Source organism: Meriones unguiculatus, chromosome 1 (genome assembly GCF_030254825.1).
Source record: "Meriones unguiculatus strain TT.TT164.6M chromosome 1, Bangor_MerUng_6.1, whole genome shotgun sequence".
In the NCBI taxonomy this organism is placed as follows: domain Eukaryota; kingdom Metazoa; phylum Chordata; class Mammalia; order Rodentia; family Muridae; genus Meriones; species Meriones unguiculatus.
This window is the reverse complement of record NC_083349.1, coordinates 133,406,890-133,425,076: the sequence shown is the minus strand read 5'-3', so window position 1 is coordinate 133,425,076 and position 18,187 is coordinate 133,406,890. Positions and strand designations below refer to the sequence as shown.

Sequence of the window (18,187 nt, the reverse complement as noted above, 5' to 3'; positions counted from 1 at the left end):
CTTTCCCTTAGACTACTGTTGCAGTCTTATTTCTATTATTTGGCAGTAGAACAGACAACTAAGGTTCACTGGTGTAGCAAATAGTTCTCAGACCCCTGTTTGCAGGAAAGGCACTCTTTGCCTTCATGAAAAAAAAAAAAACAAAAAAACAAAAAACAAAACAAAAAAAAAAAACGTTGACTTTGTAAGCACCGAAAAATATGTCCAGGGTGTTTTGCCTATGTGTGAGCTTTTGCACTAGGTAGTGCCTGGTGCCCAGCGAGGCCAGAACTGGCATGGGATCCCATGAGATAGGACTTACAGAGGGTTGCAAAGCATGATGTGAGCACCAAGAATCAGACCTGAGTCCTCTGGAAGAGCAGCCAGTGCCCTTAACCAATTAACCATCTCTATAGCCACCAGGAGTGTCTTTTTAAAGGAAACCAGCACGAATTTTTCATGGGTCTTTAAACACATTGTGCTCTTCTGGCATCTGGTGCATACATAGATATATACACATATGTATATATATGTATATGATATGTATACATATATATATATATGAGCTCATATATATATATATATATATATATATATATATATATATATATATATATGAGCTGAGGTAGAAACTGATGGCCCATCGGGTATGTTCTGTTGACATACATACCTTCACAAGCAGCTCTTCAAGCTCAAGCATGTAAACCTTCAGGTCACAGTGTCTTTCTATCAGAGTTTCTCTCCTTTTGCCAGAGCTGTGGCTTTGCCCCTTCCATATCTGTCAGCTTCACCCTGAGGATCACGTTCTTGTCCTTTTCCTGAGTTGATATCGCAGCCTTGCTTAGTACCAACGAGAGCTCAGTTTCCTCACCTCCGTGTGCAAATATAAGGACATCTCACTTCCACCAGCACCTCGCTGCATTCCTGATGGCTCCATTTATACTCCCTGGCAGGAGGAGAATCCCTCCTGCACCCCTTTGGCACAGAACGGATGAGCTACATCATCGGTCTCACTCTGAGTCTGAGGTTCTGGTCCATAAATAAAACAAAGTGGCACAGCAATGTTAAATTAAGTAATGAGTTTTCAAATGTATATTAAATGATATATGGTCAGTGGGTTAAAATTAGATACTTCAGATTATAAGACCAAGAAAGCCTTAAGAAAAAAAAAATGTTTTGTTATAAATAATTTGAAGAAACATCTGTGAGAAACCCGGTTGGAATACTTTATGCACCGACAGTGAAATAAAGCATCAACTTGCACAGCATCAAGCTTCAACTGCAAGCAAGAGATAGCATGTGCTGTGAAAATTTCCCAAGAAGCAGACGAGAGGCAGCAGCACTGGAGAGAGCAGGCAGCAGTGGCTGAGTGGCTGGCCCTTTGCTCCTGCCGCTGCTGTTCTGAATGTCCCAGCACAGATAACATCCTCACAGGGTGGCAAGGAGCTAAGACCCTCAGCGTGGTAGCTTATTATACCTGTAAGCCTAGCATTCCGGAGACAGGGGGAGGAAGGCAGGGAGTTTGAGGCTAGCCTGGACTGCAGAGTGAGGTACATAGCAGCCTCAGCTATGTAGTGATAGCTCCTGTCTGAGTTTATGCTGGAGACTTGGAGTCTTGATACATGAGCTTACATCACAATCTGGGAAATACATTGTGACAGTCATTAGGCTTCTCTTGGACTTTCTTTCTGTTTCTTTTTCTTTAAGGGGTCACATCATTTACAGACCAGTGTTTGGCATCATAATCTGGGGAAAGAGCATAAGCCGCTCATATCCAGGGAAAGGACTTCAAGTTTCTCTGCTTCTAGCATCTCCAAGTTCTGGGAAGCTGCCTCTTTGTATTTGTAAAGCACAGCTTTTACAGAAGAAGATTAATTGTGCTGGGAACGTAATTATTCCATGCCTTTGACAAATGACATGGAGAAAATTGGAGGACATAGTTATGTGGTTAAATAACTATTTCAAGCTAAAAAGGGCACAGTTTATAATATCTGACCACAAAGCGCTACAGTGAAAATTAATAATGAAGCTTTAAATCAGGAAATTATTAGAGACATAGAACGAAAACCACTTTTCTAAAATTTGGATCAAAAGGAAATCAAAACTGTAATTACTGACAATTAAGGAAATAGTGGCAGTGATGGGATAAAGTATTATAATGTGTGGCATATGACAAAAGTATAATTAATAGGAAAACTTCAGACCCATGATTTTTATTAAGGGAAAGAGAAAACAAAGTGTACACTGAACACTCATGCTGAGATAATGTTGCTGAAAGACTATGAGGGAGATAGTTTCTAAAATCGAAAAAGAGTAGGTGTAAATTGGTAGATTAGAAAAAAATAGGCTGCAGACTGCATCTTAGGGAAACATGTGCATCCAAAGGGTTCTCCGTCAGTCTTGATACTGCATTCACTGTTAGAAGACCATCAGTGTTTTGTGTGATGTCTTTCATGTGTGTTTCCATCTCCGGTGCATGGATTCTAAGGTAGCCATGAAAGGGCTTATCCAGGAGATCCCTGAGGTCAGATACAAATGTGTGGGTGAGTGCAGCCTCCTTTGAGTAGTTGTTTCTGTTAGTATCTTGATGTGGGCTGGAACCTCGGTAAACCTGGTTAGTATTTCCCTAGATTAGAATCTTCATTCAGGGATTTTCCAAATTAAATTTCATGTTCAAATATATACAAAAGAAACAGCAGAAGTAAAAACTGTTACAGAACATGGCTTTTTAGAAGTAATAAGTTATTCCTGGGTGAATTATTAAAAAACAATCAAATATCATTATGAGCTAGTGTTGCCATTACGAGACACGGTTAAAAAGAGTAAGGGGGAAAGAGGAAAAGCTGTGCTACTATGTCACGGTGTAAAGTAAGAATCCAGAAGTTTGAAACATAAGCTCTTAGAAGAGGACATTGCCATTATTTTGAAAGACCTCATCTTAAGCAAGAGATTTGCTCATCAGTTATTGACTGAACGTCTACCGTGCTGGAAGCGCTGTCCTAGTCTGGTGAAGGCAATGGAAGAATATCTGGGTGAGTACAGGATGGAAAAGTGATATCCTGGGGCTGCTAGAGAGCCCAGACACTGAGCCACACAGGGGCCGGGCCTGGTGGCACATTTGTTATCTGCTGCCATCTCATCTTCATGGCAGACATTCCTTGCTGAGTGGTTTGGCAAGCTTCCCTCCTGGGCTGGACATGGCCTCATCACACTCCACAGGGTCCTGAGCATGATCACAGTTGGCACAGGGCTCAGGTGCCCTGGCACTGTGCTCAGCAGTGTGACAGAAGTGACATTTCAATTAGGGACGAAGCCAAGGACTGTGTCAGAGATGGCTAAATTCGAGAGAGAGAAAAAAAAGTTTTCTCTTTGCTTTGTACTACATATTAATACTAAGTCCACATGGATCATAGGATTGGATGTGAAAACGGGGAATAGGAAATGGCTTGGGGTGAGCCTCCGCTGAACTGACGTTGGAGTCTAGATCATCTTTTTCACAGCATGCTGCAGAAGAACTCAGCAGGAGAAGACTGAGAGATGAAATAAGTACAATTTAGGACTTATGAAGCATTTGGGGCTTTATTTTTTTTTTACTATATATTTGAAAAAATATATACATATAAGGCATACATAAATACCAAATAGGTTAAATTAAAACATTTGTAGTCATTTATTTAAATATAGAAAATGGTGGGTTATTTTATTTTCTGTAATGAAGACTTTATTTTACAAAGGGCTGTGTATCAGGATTCTGATACACAGAAAACTAATATATATTTTGAATTTTGTCACCACTCTCCTCGGCCATGTAATAACATTCTACTTTCAGACATTACAGACTTGGGGTTCAGGGAGAATAAATGATGGTCTAGTGACACAGTTGTGAGTGGGATGGCTCTGTGGTCCCATGGATGGTTGGTCAGCATCAGGCACAGAGGAAGTCTCCATGGATACAGACTTGGAGAAGATACAGGTTAATTTCCAGCCCAAGCCTGTTCTCAGTTTCTGCTTCCTATGTTGGTTCCCAGTTCATTCCCTGAACCTCCTACTCAGTTCTGTTTAAAAAAAAATGTAATCAAATCTCTGGTGTTGATTTTAGACTTTTTGATGATTTTAGACCTTTGGTGAATGTGAGCCCAACCTTGAACATAATTTCTCCTCCTTTTTCTGGCTCAGCAACTTCAAAAGCTTGGATCTGACTTCCTGTGGTTGTCAAGGGTGTTAATGTTGGGGGGAAATAACAAACAAACAAGCTTCCTTCCATATTCTGGTATTAGAGACATTCTGAGTCCTCCGGTCTGTGTGTCTCAGGCACCTCACTGCACAGAGGAGAAAAGGTGATAGAACCAAACGTGCATACGACATCTTCAGGTAAGAAACGAACACTTCTCAAATGCAGAAGCATTTCAGACTGTTAGGGAGCCTGGTAGGTGCCAGCCTCTCTTCTGCACGGCCAGTGATTTCCTTCTGGGCAGCAGGATCATGAGACCTGACTGCTTCCATCAGTGTGCTGCTGAGTGCAATCAGTTGTTTTTCAGTTTGAGAGGGTTAGCCTACCGAAATAAGCTGGCATGTATTTTGGTTTGCTATCGTCAACCAAAGGGTGTGTAGTTCATTTTCTAAGGTTTGGGACTCTCCTTCCTCCTGTTCACAGGAGAGTTTACTTGAAACCACCCAACTAAAGAATGCAAATAAAATAAAGGGCCATTGCTGTACTTACAGCACTACCCTATCATAACTGCTTGCTGATAGTTTTATTGTAATTGCCTTAAAATTACCAATAAGCTGTGTGATGGTCAGTACATCACTACACAGAGAAACCTGACCCATGAAAGCCTCTCATCCTTGCATTGGTCAGGACTAGCGGTGGTATCTAATGTGGTGACATGGTATGTGTGCTCCAAAGCTGGAGGAGGGGACATCTGTACACAGGTATGCTGAGCAGGCTGCACCCTAGCTGCATTCACCACATGCAGCCTTTCTCGTGTCCAAGTCTGCAGTGTTGTCTACAGAGCTTGTAGAATGTGTCATACTCACTGGAGCCCAAGACCACTTACAAAGCCATTTGCACTATTTAATGTGGCCTCTGCTACAGCACAAATGTTAGCATTCTGCATTTGGATGATGATGGCTGTTCTTGTTCAGACCACCATGGTTCTGGTTTTCTGACACATCCGCCTGTAACTCTTCTCCTCCTCATGAAATTCTTCCTGTTAGCATAGCCCAGCACAGACTGTCAAGGAAGCTTTCTCGTATCCCAAACCTGAACTCCATAGCTTGCGTCCTTCTGTCTTGTGTGGTACCAAGGGGCCTTGTGTTGCCCCTTGGGTCAGTTTTCTCGCTTCCTGTGCTCACTCTGGCCATCAGTATCACGTGCCTGCGGTTTTCCCACTGGAGTTCCTCACCCTTGTGAATCACTCTTCACTCCTCACCTCTTTAGGTGTCTATGGCCCACTGAATCTTTCATTAGTGTCTGAGTTTTACTGAACTAGGATGGAAAATCTAATTTAAAAATTTTTTGCATGAGCCCTTTAGGTCGTCTGTTTGTCCGTTATACCTCTGCAGTGACAAGGACCTCAAGACCAAATTCTAACTTAAAACCCTGGTCAGTCTCACCTTGCACTTACTCAGCTGCTAGAGAAATGGAATTAAATATCAGATGTTACTTTTAGTGTCTTGTGGGTTCCTGGTTAGTGAGATCATTAAAAACAACTGATCAGGGCTCATGAAAGGCTAAAGCCTGGTGATCTGAGTTTGAATCCCCAGAACCCATAAGAGACATGGTCATGGTAGTGTACATTTGCATGATGCCAGTAGAGCCCTACACACAGAAGAGAAGCTTGTGTCACAGCTACTGTCACACGCATATCAGTGATAGCTAGCGTATCTCAAACAAGGTGAGGGCCAACGCCCCTGGTTGTGCTGCCACAAGCACACTGTGTCCTGGAGAACACCACACATACACACAGACACACAAATACATGCACATATAGTATATGCACATGCACACCACATACACACTACACACATGTACAATACACATTATGTACACACATACTACACACATAAAAATACATACCATACACACAAACACACGCACTTTAAAAACACACTCATACACACACCACTTATACACACTGCATCCACGTGCACACGTTATGTGCACAGGCACATACCACACACACACTGCACACATGTACACTACATTTTATACATACACAAGCCACACACATGTACTACACACATATACAATACATACAGAACATACAGAGCACATACACACACACACACATACAACCATACGCTTCCCCCAAATCACCTATTGTAATCAAGCCACAGCTGGAAAGGAGCCTGTCCATCATCTTCCAGTTTAAGCAGCCTGTCTCCACTCCTCTGCTAGCTCTGCAGTTCTTCAGCCAGGCTGAAGGAAACTCTCTAATGCTTTTTAAAGTTTTCTCTTTTCTGCCTTTTCGCTGAGTTCCAGTTAGGAAAATCAGGGCTAGTGTCTTGGGATGCACCACGGGGCCAAATTCATCCTGGGGCATAGTGGGAGGTTCCCTGCTGGCTCCACTGTCTCTTTTCTGTTTCTCTCCTCTTTCTTTTCCTAGTGCAGCGGCCTGGCAGTCTGCTAGGTCATCACATCTCTTGCGAGCCTGGCCTTTCATGCATGGTTTTAATGTCTGATCTGACTGGTTCTGCTGATAGATCATGAGGAGTGTGTGAAGCTTCCAGGGATAAAAGAAGCCCTAAGGAAAAAAGCATCTCTCACTCTAAAGACTGCCTGTCTTTGTCTTTGCTTTAAACAGCTCCTGTTTTAAATACCATCAACGCTGTTCTGTGTTTCTATATGAGACCATGGGATAGCGGCAGCCTCTTCACACCCTTACTGTTCGTAACTGTCCTGCCTTTATTTGTTTCTATGGGAGCCAAGAGGGAGGCCTTGTGCAAAGAAGGTGCTCAATTAAATATGGGCTTCATAACCCTGCCCATTTTCTTAATTCCCACGCCTTATTCTTTTCTCCTGTTATAGAATCTGAGTACAATTAGAGTTCTCTCCAAATTGCTGCCCGTGTTTTATTTCTCTGTCAGAAGCTTGCAGAGAATATTTCTAACAGTTGTCATGTGGGCTTTTCCTGAAATGCCATGTCACTCCAAAAGTGATACTCTGCTATTTTGACTACTCACAGAAAATGAGGAAGGAGGTGGAGTGCACCCGGAGAAACTCCAACTGAAATCATGCGCTTGCCAGGCCAGTGATGGAGAAGCAGCACTTGTCTCCAGAATTTTAGAAAGAACAAAGGCAGAGTGAACTTTGAAAAAAGAGCTTTCCTTTCAGTAGCAAAATAAATGAGTAAACAGTAATTGTTGCTATGGGCATGGGTCATCAAATACAATATTTTCTTAATGTTTTTCATATTAATTCTAGCACTCTGGTATAATTATTTGCTCTGCTAAGTGTTATGTAGATACAAACGATGCATTAGCTTATTTGTAATTAGTGAATTATTTTATTATTCTAAAACAACTAATGACTTACTTTTTATCAAAACAGGCCATAGATAACAAAGTAAGAAAGTTGCTTTTTTTTTTTAACACATTAGATTTCAGTAATGTAAGGTTTTTGGTGCTCAAAGAGTTTGTGAATTTTTAGTTTTAAATTCTAGTAGTAATGTTTGAAGATCTCATAGGATATACCCATCTTGCTCGAGAGGGATCTATATCCCTCAATTGTATGGTTTTTCTTAGAAAAAAATATAATAACATTCTTTTAACAAACAGCCTGCTGTATTTTTTTTTTCTGAAACATAATCAAGTGCTATTACCTTGTCTAGAAAAAGCACATTTGGCCTCAACTTGTTCCTAGAATTATTTTTTTTATGCTCTTGTTACCCAGCACCAATTGATCTCTGAGAAAGTTTCTCTCCAGCATCTTTTCTAAAGTGAATGGGGAAGATGGGGCTTGGGGCTGCTACTTAGCTTTAAGAGCCTCCTCTCAGAGAAAGTCAGGAGCCCAGGAGTTGTTTAGACTCTAGGGACCAAGGGATGGAAGAAGGCAAGGGCACAGGCAACATTCAGATCAGGCAGTTTGCTTCTCTGACATGGAATCCTGTTTGTTTTTTTGGTTTTTTTTTCTTCTTCTTTTTTTGTTCCAACTTCTTAGATTTTTAGTAGATCTAGTATTATCAGACAGGCCCATACCATCTAGAAAAGCACCGAGAGCTTTCTGAGCCCAGTCCTTTTTATTTTTTACTTTTTGGCAGTTCTGCAACTTTGACATTCAGAAGGTTAGTACTCATCCACATTGACCATGTGTAGATTTTTTAATGTGGTGACAGGAACGTAAGTTACCAGTGTGTAGAGCATGGTTTGGTGAATCCTCATCTCCATTACATTTTCTGGACAAATGTACTCGGGTGCAATTTGGAACATTCCTTATCCCTTTGGCCCCGACAGCTTTGTTGAGCCTGACATCTATGCTCACATCTGGAGTCCCCATCTTCTTCATGGCAAACTTCTGAATTTCTCTGAGTGCCCGAGGAGCACGCTTCTTGAAGCCCACTCCATGTATGCTTTGTGAATGTTGATGGAGTGTTCTCAGGTGGCACCTCATTGATGGTGGGTGGGACGGCCCTTCTTCTTACCACCCTTCTTTGTGGGAGCCATTCTGCCAGGCCCAACCTGGAAAGGATGGTGTGAGGGATTGTGGTTTTTTTCTTTTCCATCCCCATCTTCCTTGCTCTTTCTTTTGTTGTTGTCCTCTAGACGCCACCTCAAACAGGAGAGCATAGGGAGGGCCTGATGTCCCTTTTCTGATATTTGTTTTCATGGAGCTAAGGCTTTTCCCCCCCATCCAGGGATTTTTTTTTAATGAGTTTTTGCTATTTAAAACCTTTTATAATTTTATTTGTTTTTGCTCTTTGGGAATTATGGGTTCTCAAATTCCAATATTTCTGGACTTGTCTTGGGCCCTTATATCTCATTTGTTAAATGACTTACATTTTCTCTGGATTCATCTATTTTTAATGTCACACCTTGTAAAGGGCAGTAAGGAACCTCAGTACATGAGCGTGGCATAGACCTACGTGTACTTTCCTTGGAGGCTGGAGTGCCGCAAGGCACTTAAATTGCCCTTTGAATAATTTGGGGTTTCAGTTATGTGGAATGTTTTCCTTTGCCATTGGTTGTCAGCTTTACATTTGTCCATTTTCTCGCTGCCAGTTTCTGATCATTCAACCAGTATTAAAAATAACCTGAGCCTTTTTTGCAGTCCCACTCCATCTGACACTGTCAGTGGAATTTCTTGGTTAAGCTGAGTTGGCTGGGACAATGGAACACAGACTAGACAGTGGATCATCATAGTGAAATATTTTCTCTCATTTGTATGAAAGTGTGAGTCCTATATGAATTGAGGCTAGCATACCAGCTCATTTCTGTTCTAGCCTTTGGGGACACATCTTGATGGTAGTTTGTAAGTCTTCAGAATGGGCCTTCAAATTAGCTCTGGTCTGCAACAAATTGTGTTGGTATTTTGATGAAAGTTGCATTGAATCTGTAGATTGCTTTTGGTAGGATGGCCATTTTCATAATGTCAGTCTTACTGATCTATGAGCATAGGACATCTTTCCATCTTCTGATTATCTTCTTCAGTTTCATTCTTCAGAGACTTGACATATTTTTTCATAAAAGCCTTTTCCTAGCTCAGTTAGGGTTATGCCAAGATTCTTTATGGGTTTCTCTCTCTCTCTCTCTCTCTCTCTCTCTCTCTCTCTCTCTCTGTGTGTGTGTGTGTGTGTGTATGGCTATTGTAAAGGGTGTTGTTCCTCTAATTTCTTTCTCAGCCCATTTGTCTTTTGTATACAAGAGGGCTACTGATTTTTTTGAGTTAATTTGTTAATTTTGTGTCTATCCTCTTTGCTGAAGGTGCTTATCAGCTGTAGGAGTTCTAGGGTAGAATTTTTGGGGTGACTCATGTATACTATCATATCATCTGTGAATAGTGATATTTTGACTTCTTCCTTTCTGATTTGTATTCCCTTGATCTCCTTTAGTTCTCTTATTGCCCTGGCTAGGACTTCCAGTACTATATTGAAGAGATACGGAAAGAGTGGTCAGCCTTGTCTTGTCACCAATTTCAGTGGAATTGATTTAAGTTTCTCACTATTTGGTTTGATGTTGGCTATAGACTTGCTGTGTGTTGTCTTTACTATGTTTAGGTATGTGCCTTGTACCTCTGATCTCTTCAAGACTTAAACATGACTTATAAGGAGCTATTAGCCATATAATATAGAATAACCATATACAATCTACAGAACTAAATAAGCTAAATAACAAGGAAAACCCTAAGGAGGATGCTTAATTCTCATTCAGAAGGGTGAATAGAACAGGCACTAGAAGGGGTTGAAGAGAGGGGACAGGATGGGAGCCTAACATAGATCCTCTGAAAGACTCTACCAATCAGGGGATCGAAGCAGATGCTAAGAATCATAGCCAAACTTTGGGTAGAGCAGAGGGGAGTTGTAGGAAAGAATGAGAGAAAAGAGGGACCCGGAGGGGAGAGGAGCTCCATAAGAAGACCAACAGAGCCAACAAATCTGGACTCAGGAAGTCCTGCAGAGACTGATGCACCAACTAAGGACCATGCATGGAGAGGACCTAGACCCCCTGCTCAGATGTAGCCCATAGGCTGTTCAGTTTCCATGTGGGTTCTCTAGTAAGAGGGGCAGGGGCTGTCTCTGACATAGATTCTGTTGGTAGCTCTTTGATCACTTCTGCCTGGTGCAGGACCCTAACCAGGCCACAGAGGAAGAGGATGCAGCTAGTCCTGATGAGACTTGATAGGCTGGGGTCAGATGATAGTGGAGGAGGGCTCTCCATTTCTGAGGACTAGGGGATGAAGATGGAGGGAAGAGAAAAGGAGGGAGGGACCAGGTGAGTAAATTATTAAAAAATAAATTAAAAAAAAGAAAAAAGCAAACAAACAAAACGAAATGGCCCAGGATGTTAACATCAAGCTCCCGGAGGAAGGCAGTGTCTGGAGGAGTCCCAGGTCACTTTGCGTGGAGGATATGGAATGGCAGGTATTACTGCTGCCCACAGTCCACTGGAGAGGACTCATATTCAACCTCACCCTAAAGGAGGCAGAGGCCTCTATGGCAGAGGAGAAAAACTTTTGTTGGCCATAGCATGATGGGAAACAATTTCTGTATGTTAGAGATATGCAAAACCAAGGAAGCAAGTACCTTATAGCCAAATGGACCCAATGATTAGATAATAATGGACTAAAAGATGAAAAAGGCAATATGATCTTGTCACTAAAGTGACATGGTAGTGTGAAAGACACAACTACTTCAGCTTTTTAAAAATAGAAGAGATGGAGTTAGTAAAGTTTGATCTTTAAGGTTGGCTATCTTAAAGCGTTTAAAGGGGTTGGTAAGCAGGCTTAGCGTCTAACAGAGGATTTGAGTTCACTTCCCTGCCCTTACACGGGGCCACTCAGAGCCCCCTGTGTAAGGGGGCTCCAGCTCCAGCTCCAGGGATCCTATGCCTCTGGCCTCTGAGGATACCTGCGCTTACAAGCACATGGATATACGCATACATATAATTAAGATTAAAAATAAGATCTTAGAAACCACAATTCTTGGTCAAAGAATATGAGAAAGCCTTTTGTCCTGTGTTCTGGTCTTAATAATTTACAACTGGATAATGATCCATTTAAAAATTTCCAGACGGTCCTGCCACAATTAGAACTGTTTGTCCAGGTTCGCTCCTCACTGATTGGTGGTGTAATCTTTTTACTCCCAGACCACAATAATACTCTCAACATAGAGTTCTCCAGAAGCTGCACTTGAAAACACTGGGCAATGCTTAGTTATTTCTCGGAGCTTCCAGATTGTTCTGCACTTGCAACATCCTTACCAGTGGACCAAAGCAGCCCTGTGCGGTACTGTTTGACTGAAACCCAATGCCTGACACCAACTTCATGCATCACCTTGGGGACATTTCTTAAACTGTCGCCTCTTCAACTAGTCAAGTGCAGGCAGTAGGTGTCTTTAACCATGCAGGTTTGCTTTCAGTATGCCAGGATTTTATACATGTGAGTACCCAGAGCACAGCTGGCGTGGAGCTGGTCCCTAGTAGACGCCAAATGTGGACATCTGTGTACCTTGCCATTTTCACATCTTTACCTTGGCTCAGACTTTTCCTTCTAAATCAAGTGACTTTCTTATCCTCACGACTAAACGTATATGCTTTAGAGCAAAGGCAGCCAAATGCTATGAATAAAGAATGGCTTTTGGAGTTGCAAGGATTTGCACTCAGATTTCAGAACCCCAACTTACAAGCTATGCCGGGGGTGAACTATGGTCTGCCTTGACTGCGGACTCCCTGGCATGCTGCGGGTGCTGTGATGATGTGCGAATGTGCTGCTGCGAATATCTGCAGCTCGATTCAATCTTTTTTTCCTGCTCCTTCTCGCCCCACCCCCATTTATGTTCTTTGTGTCATGCTAGTCTTGGTTAAACACATACCAGTACGTAGCAGATGGACACTAATGCCATCATAATTAATTATTAATACCTTAAGCCCCATTCTCATACATCACCTTCTCTGATGCCTACGGTCCGAATGATATCGTTCTCTGTGTCAGACTCTTTGTCACTTTATTTTCGACACTTGTGGATTTTGCCTCGTTAGCAGGAGTGTCTCTGTGTACGTTTCTTCTTATAAAGAACCTGGTGTCTTACTTCTTACTCCACAGGGTCTCAGCTGGATATATTTTAGCCTGGAAAGAACAAAATGATGACCAGGGAAGCACTGTATATACATTCCTCCTAACCTGGTATAATTGTTGGGTTTGGACATAACAGCTCACTACAAGGTTGAAAAGCCCGCCCCAAAATTGATGGTGAATATAGCTTTGGATATGATTGGCAGAGTAATTGAAGAGATTAACAAAGTACCCCAATCCTGCCAAGATTCGTTTAAAAAGTCAAAGGCACAAAAGACATTATTAGAAATGGGTCTGAACATGATAGCCACTTAGAAAAACACTAAAATAACAATATGAAAAATGGCAGATAAGTTTTTTTTTTATTTTTAATATTGCCTCGAATTGACACAAAAACCTAACGGTGGTTGAGCTTTAAAGAAATAACACAAGGACAGGGTGAATTATAACAGGAAAATCCATAATAATATACCACACAAGGAATGAAATGTGGAACTGATGAAAATTAGAATTAGAAAACTGGTGCTTAGCAGGAATGATTTTGGCTGTAGGCTCAGTGACTTTTCCAGAAGCAGCATGAGGCCTGGATGGTGACGAAGAAGACAGAGACTTGAATAAAAATGGCACACTGCTAAGGGCTCATTTCAGGAGTGCTGTTTATTCTGTTTTGCTAATCTTCCAATCTCTGAAATACCCCTGAGCTGAAAATTAGGTGGTTTAAAGAAAGGGTGAGGTAACATTGGTGGGAGGGTGTTCAGGACTCTGGACCAAAGCCTTTGGAGTAAATTCTTGCTTAGAGTGCAGAGTAGAAAGAGCGATGCCAAGAGCTTGTGGAGCATTTCTTGCTTTCTTCTTTCATGTGAAATTGCTCTGGCCTCCGTTTGCTCGGCCATAGGAAATGATTTCAGTGAAAATTTCCTACAGGCTGCTAGGAGCAATTCTTGGAACAATAGGTATTGTGGCGAGTGGAGTTCAGGGAGTGCTTAGAGTTTAATGTGAATTATTTTTGTTTCTATTCAAGCATGTGTCTCAGTGAAGTTAAATCTTTTTTTTTCTTTTTTTTTTGGACAGTAGATGGACATCTGCTAATTTAAAGCTAGGCGTCGTGGGTTCCATAAAGGAAAATTTAGGGTGGATTTCAGAGTAGTGTGCCCTGTTTGTTTCAGTCATTGTTCACCATCTCTCTCACCATCTCTCTTCCTGCCTTTCCTCTGTCATCTCCCTCTCCTGCCTCTCTCGCTCACTGTTTCCTTCTCTTCATTTCCCCCTTCTCTCCCACTGCCTCCCCTTGATTGCGTCCTTGTTTTCACTACACTATGTGCCAGGAGATTCACAGGCTGTGGCACCACTAAGAAACACAAAGTCCACACTTACGCAGAATTTACACTCCAGGGATGGAGATAGATGGAAATTCACACACACACACACACACACACACACACACACACACACCTCACAATGCCTGAAAGTGCTATGGAGACCATAGGAAGGCAACTCGGAACTGGAGTTAAAGGTAGTTGTGGGGAATCCAATACAGATGATGGAAACTGGACGCAGCCCCGTGCACTATCAGCAAGTGCCTTTAACCATAGAGCCATCTCTCCAGCCCCCAAATTAAATCTTAAAATAAAACACATTGAGGTGTCTGATTAGTGGTGATAATTATGCTCATTCAGTGCCTTAAAACATGCTAAATATTTGGAATTTTAACTGGCAAAAGAACTAAGTGGGGCCTGGGAGGGATCCTAGACAGAGTTTCACCTCATACATCGAGGAGCCTGAAATTAGCTGTGGGTCCCTGGCTGGGTTTCCAAGACTACAACAAACATCTCAAATTGCAGGTTTATTATAAAGGAAAATTCCAGATTGGCTCAGTTCATTCGTAAGTCCAATCAAGGAGGACATCCACAGGTTACTTCAGTTTACAGCTCTTCTCTCAAGCTGCTTTAAAGCACTTCTTCCTACATATTATATCTGTTCACAACAGTGCTCCATGAAACATGACACAGGTTAGCATTTTATAATAATGTCTCCTGGCCAGTTTTTCTTTTGTTGATTCAGACTTATATTTGTATTTCCCATGAAGAAAGGATGGGATTTTCAGCATAAAAATGATAAAAGATTTTGTTTTGGAAAACACTTGCCTTTAAATCTCAGAGAGTATTACCCTGAGACTAGTGTTTCCCTCATTTATTTTTTTTAACTCAACATATTGTTCAGATTCTTTGCCTAGAAATATTGGTGGACTTTATAGATCCTTAGGTTCCTCATGTGAGGATATAGGACTGTAGGTGTGGATCTTGGCTTCACAAAATATTTGACGTGGGTTAGCTTACTAGACTTCGAGATCTGTTTCGGTCATAATTGTGTTACTTAAATGTCACTAAACTGTTTACCCAATCGTGATATATTTTTGCAGAGAACACACTGCTGATCTAAGACTCTCTGCCACATTCAGCCCCAAGCAGGTTTTTATGACATGGCAATAAACCCCTGGAAACAGGTTTATAATGGAAAATGCAACTTGACCCCAGCTAGAGGAGCCCAAATGCACCTTACAAAAAGCTCATTTCTGAAACATACAAATCCCTTTCTCCCAGGGGTGGTGTCACAGGGAAAGGTGTACAATAATAGTTGTATTTACCATAAATGCCTAACATATTTTATGATGATTTGATTGTATTAAAAATTTCACCTTATAGATTTTAATAAAACTGCCTATGGGCAAAGTTATTACAGTTGGATTTGTTTTCCTCTGCCCACTGTTCTTGGTGGGGAGAAGTGAGTAACCCTTATAAAAGGCTTTACATTTTAGTACCTGGTTAATAAAAAATAATTTCCTCTTCTTTGGACTTGTTCATGAAGCTGAAAAATGACTCCGTGGGTCAGTGGTGTGTGGCAAAGCTAATTTCTATAAGCTTTTTATCAGGTGGTACTGAATCAAACAATATGGGGACACTGAAAACCCCTTCTGGACCAAATATACAAGGGACAGCATAATCCCCAGTAGCACAAAGAGGAGACTATGAAGTACTTTTTTTTTCTTGTTCATTTCTAGTACAACAGAACCTTCTGAGACGCGAGAAGCTAAAACATACAGAGATTTCTAGCTAAATTTAGACTTCGAATTTTTGATACAAATGATTCTCTTTGTTTAAAACACAATAAACATTTAGCTTCCATTTGTTGTTGACAAGGGTGCCTCGGTGGAATAAGTGTGAGTGAGGTAATGCATATCATAGCAACAGGGAGAGCGGGTGTCTTTCAAGCACATGTACACTCCTTAGCAAGCCCCAACCCCAAGGAGAATTAGGAGAACATTCCAATCCTGAAAACGCAGGTATCTTCCCTTGAGGTTTTAGCAATGTGCTAGCTGAATGTCTTGTAGAGCAAAACAGAATTGTCACACTCTTCCACCTCTTTCTTCACGATGTTCGTAAACCAAGCTCCTGGAAAGAATCTGGGGGCAGGGCTGCGTAAAGGGCCAGGGTGTCTGGGTAGCCGGCTGCTCTGCTCCCGGCCAGCACAAAGACATGTCTTTCTTTACATCCCCAGATAAGTGCAAAGATGGAGAAGGTGATTGTGTACATGGAAGGGTACAGGCCACTGGTAACAGTTTATCTTCTTACTGTCGATATAAAAGGTGTCCAGGCATTGTCACAGATGCTTTGTTCCGTTCAGAGCTCCAAAGAATACCCTATAAAAATTTGGAAAGTTGATAGTTGAGCTTCGAGAAATGGGGATGACATAAGGTGGAAGGAAGAATACCCAAGTCAGACAGGTGATAATTCTCTGAACAAGTGTCCAGGAACTGTGAATGGCAACTGTAAGAGTTGCAAGAGAAAAGCAGGCAGTTTCTGACATGGGAGAGGATGCGGACAGGTGGCAGGGAAAATGGAAAGTGCTGATAAGATCTGAGATGGAAATTATGAGTCAAGTTGCAAAGATGGAGTTGCACAAAGTCTCCACTCACTGCTGAGAAAGAAATCCAATGGAAGCAATTCATTTGGGGCCTGGAAGGGTAACCACGGTCACAGCTGACGATTCTCTTCACAAACTAAAACTGGGTTATACAAATAAAGTCTGCATTTTGCAAAACTAATTTCCTTGTAGGTATTCTTTTTCCTGTAGCAGTGGAGCTGTCCTCTAATATAGCAGTGGATGAATGTGTAGGACAAGTTATCAGGTATTGAAAAAACCACAGCTCCAACTGAGCATCTTCAGACAGACCATCTGTAATCCAAAATGCTGCAAAATCCAAAATCCAATCAATGCCAACAGGGGTTCAAATGTAGAAAATTTGATACCTGTAGTCAAAGTGCAGGTGCACTAAAATATCAAATAAATCACCGTCAGGCTTTGTGTATAAGCTCCATTGGCAATACAAATGAATTTCATGTTTAGATATGGGCTTCATCCTCAAGTTATTTCAGTATGCAAATAGTCTAAAACATGAAAGCAAAATTTGAAGTCTGGAATATTTCTAAGCATGTCAGGTGAAACGTCATCTGGTTATATCCAACTTGAAATTTACATAAAGCCAGGCTCACCTACCTTAGTTGTGGTATGAAAATTATAGGGAACTTTTAAAATAATATTTTCTTTCTAGAGTCTTGGAAGACACACAGCAAGGGCATTATGGAACATATCAAAAGCCATACTTCTTGAAAACCTATATAAAATTGCATTTGTGTGAAGTGTTATGTATTTAGGGTGTGCAAGTTTTGCAGTAATAGGCTGATAGGAAACAAACTGACTTGATTTACCCCAGGGCTCTGTGAAACTCACCAAAAATCACCTTCTCCTGTGCTGTGCCTGTCTCCTGAGGACTACTGTTACATTTTATCAGTTACACAATTCTAGGATCTATTTCTAACTATGTGGAGACATAACAAGGAAGAAGAGGGAGGAGAAGCTGTACTAGGGACTGGGGGGCTCTGCTTTATGAAAGCCCCCTCTAACCTGGGGGATTTGAGCCTTGAATACTGTCCTTATTGTCTTAGTATTTAATGTTAGCCTTATTTATTGATGTTTTGATTGATTGATTGATTGATTGAGAGGATGAGCTCAAGTCCTTACCCATATTGTAGGTGATAGTCAGGATATAACAGAGTGCTGGTGAAGGCACTGGAAAACAATCTTAGGGCTTCAAGTAAGAACGTATATACTGTTTACATATTTTTCTAATTATTGCCTCATCAACTTGTCAAATGCTCCCCTGAGAAATGAAATATCTTGTATTTATTAAGCCCAAGGTTTCACTAAATATTATGATAGAGAAGGAATAGATTCCAGAGAAAAGCAAAAGTTCCCCATTCTTTGATTCTTAAGAGTCTTGCAGCCTAGTCAAAACACTACAGGTAAACCAGTTATATCGATGGAAAGAAGCAGACATAACAAAACAGATTCAAATTATTCTGGACAGAAACCTATTAAGAATGGCAAGTTGAAAGACAGTTTCACTTCTAAATATTTTGTATT

At 41.3% G+C, this 18,187-nt stretch overlaps 1 protein-coding gene across 17 annotated transcripts in view; it reads left to right on the top strand.

Annotated features, from left to right (window-relative positions):
• Hdac9 (histone deacetylase 9) overlaps positions 1–18,187 on the top strand; it is an 855,384-nt gene that overhangs the window by 273,970 nt on the left and 563,227 nt on the right. The window contains exon 1 of one of the 17 annotated variants that reach the window (XM_060367061.1): positions 1,717–3,011. The exons of the other annotated variants lie outside the window; for them this stretch is intronic. Within the exon in view, the coding sequence (XP_060223044.1) occupies positions 2,996–3,011 (16 nt within the window). The 5' untranslated portion in view covers positions 1,717–2,995. Of the gene's footprint in view, positions 1–1,716; positions 3,012–18,187 lie in introns of those variants that run through there. 17 annotated transcript variants of the gene reach the window in all.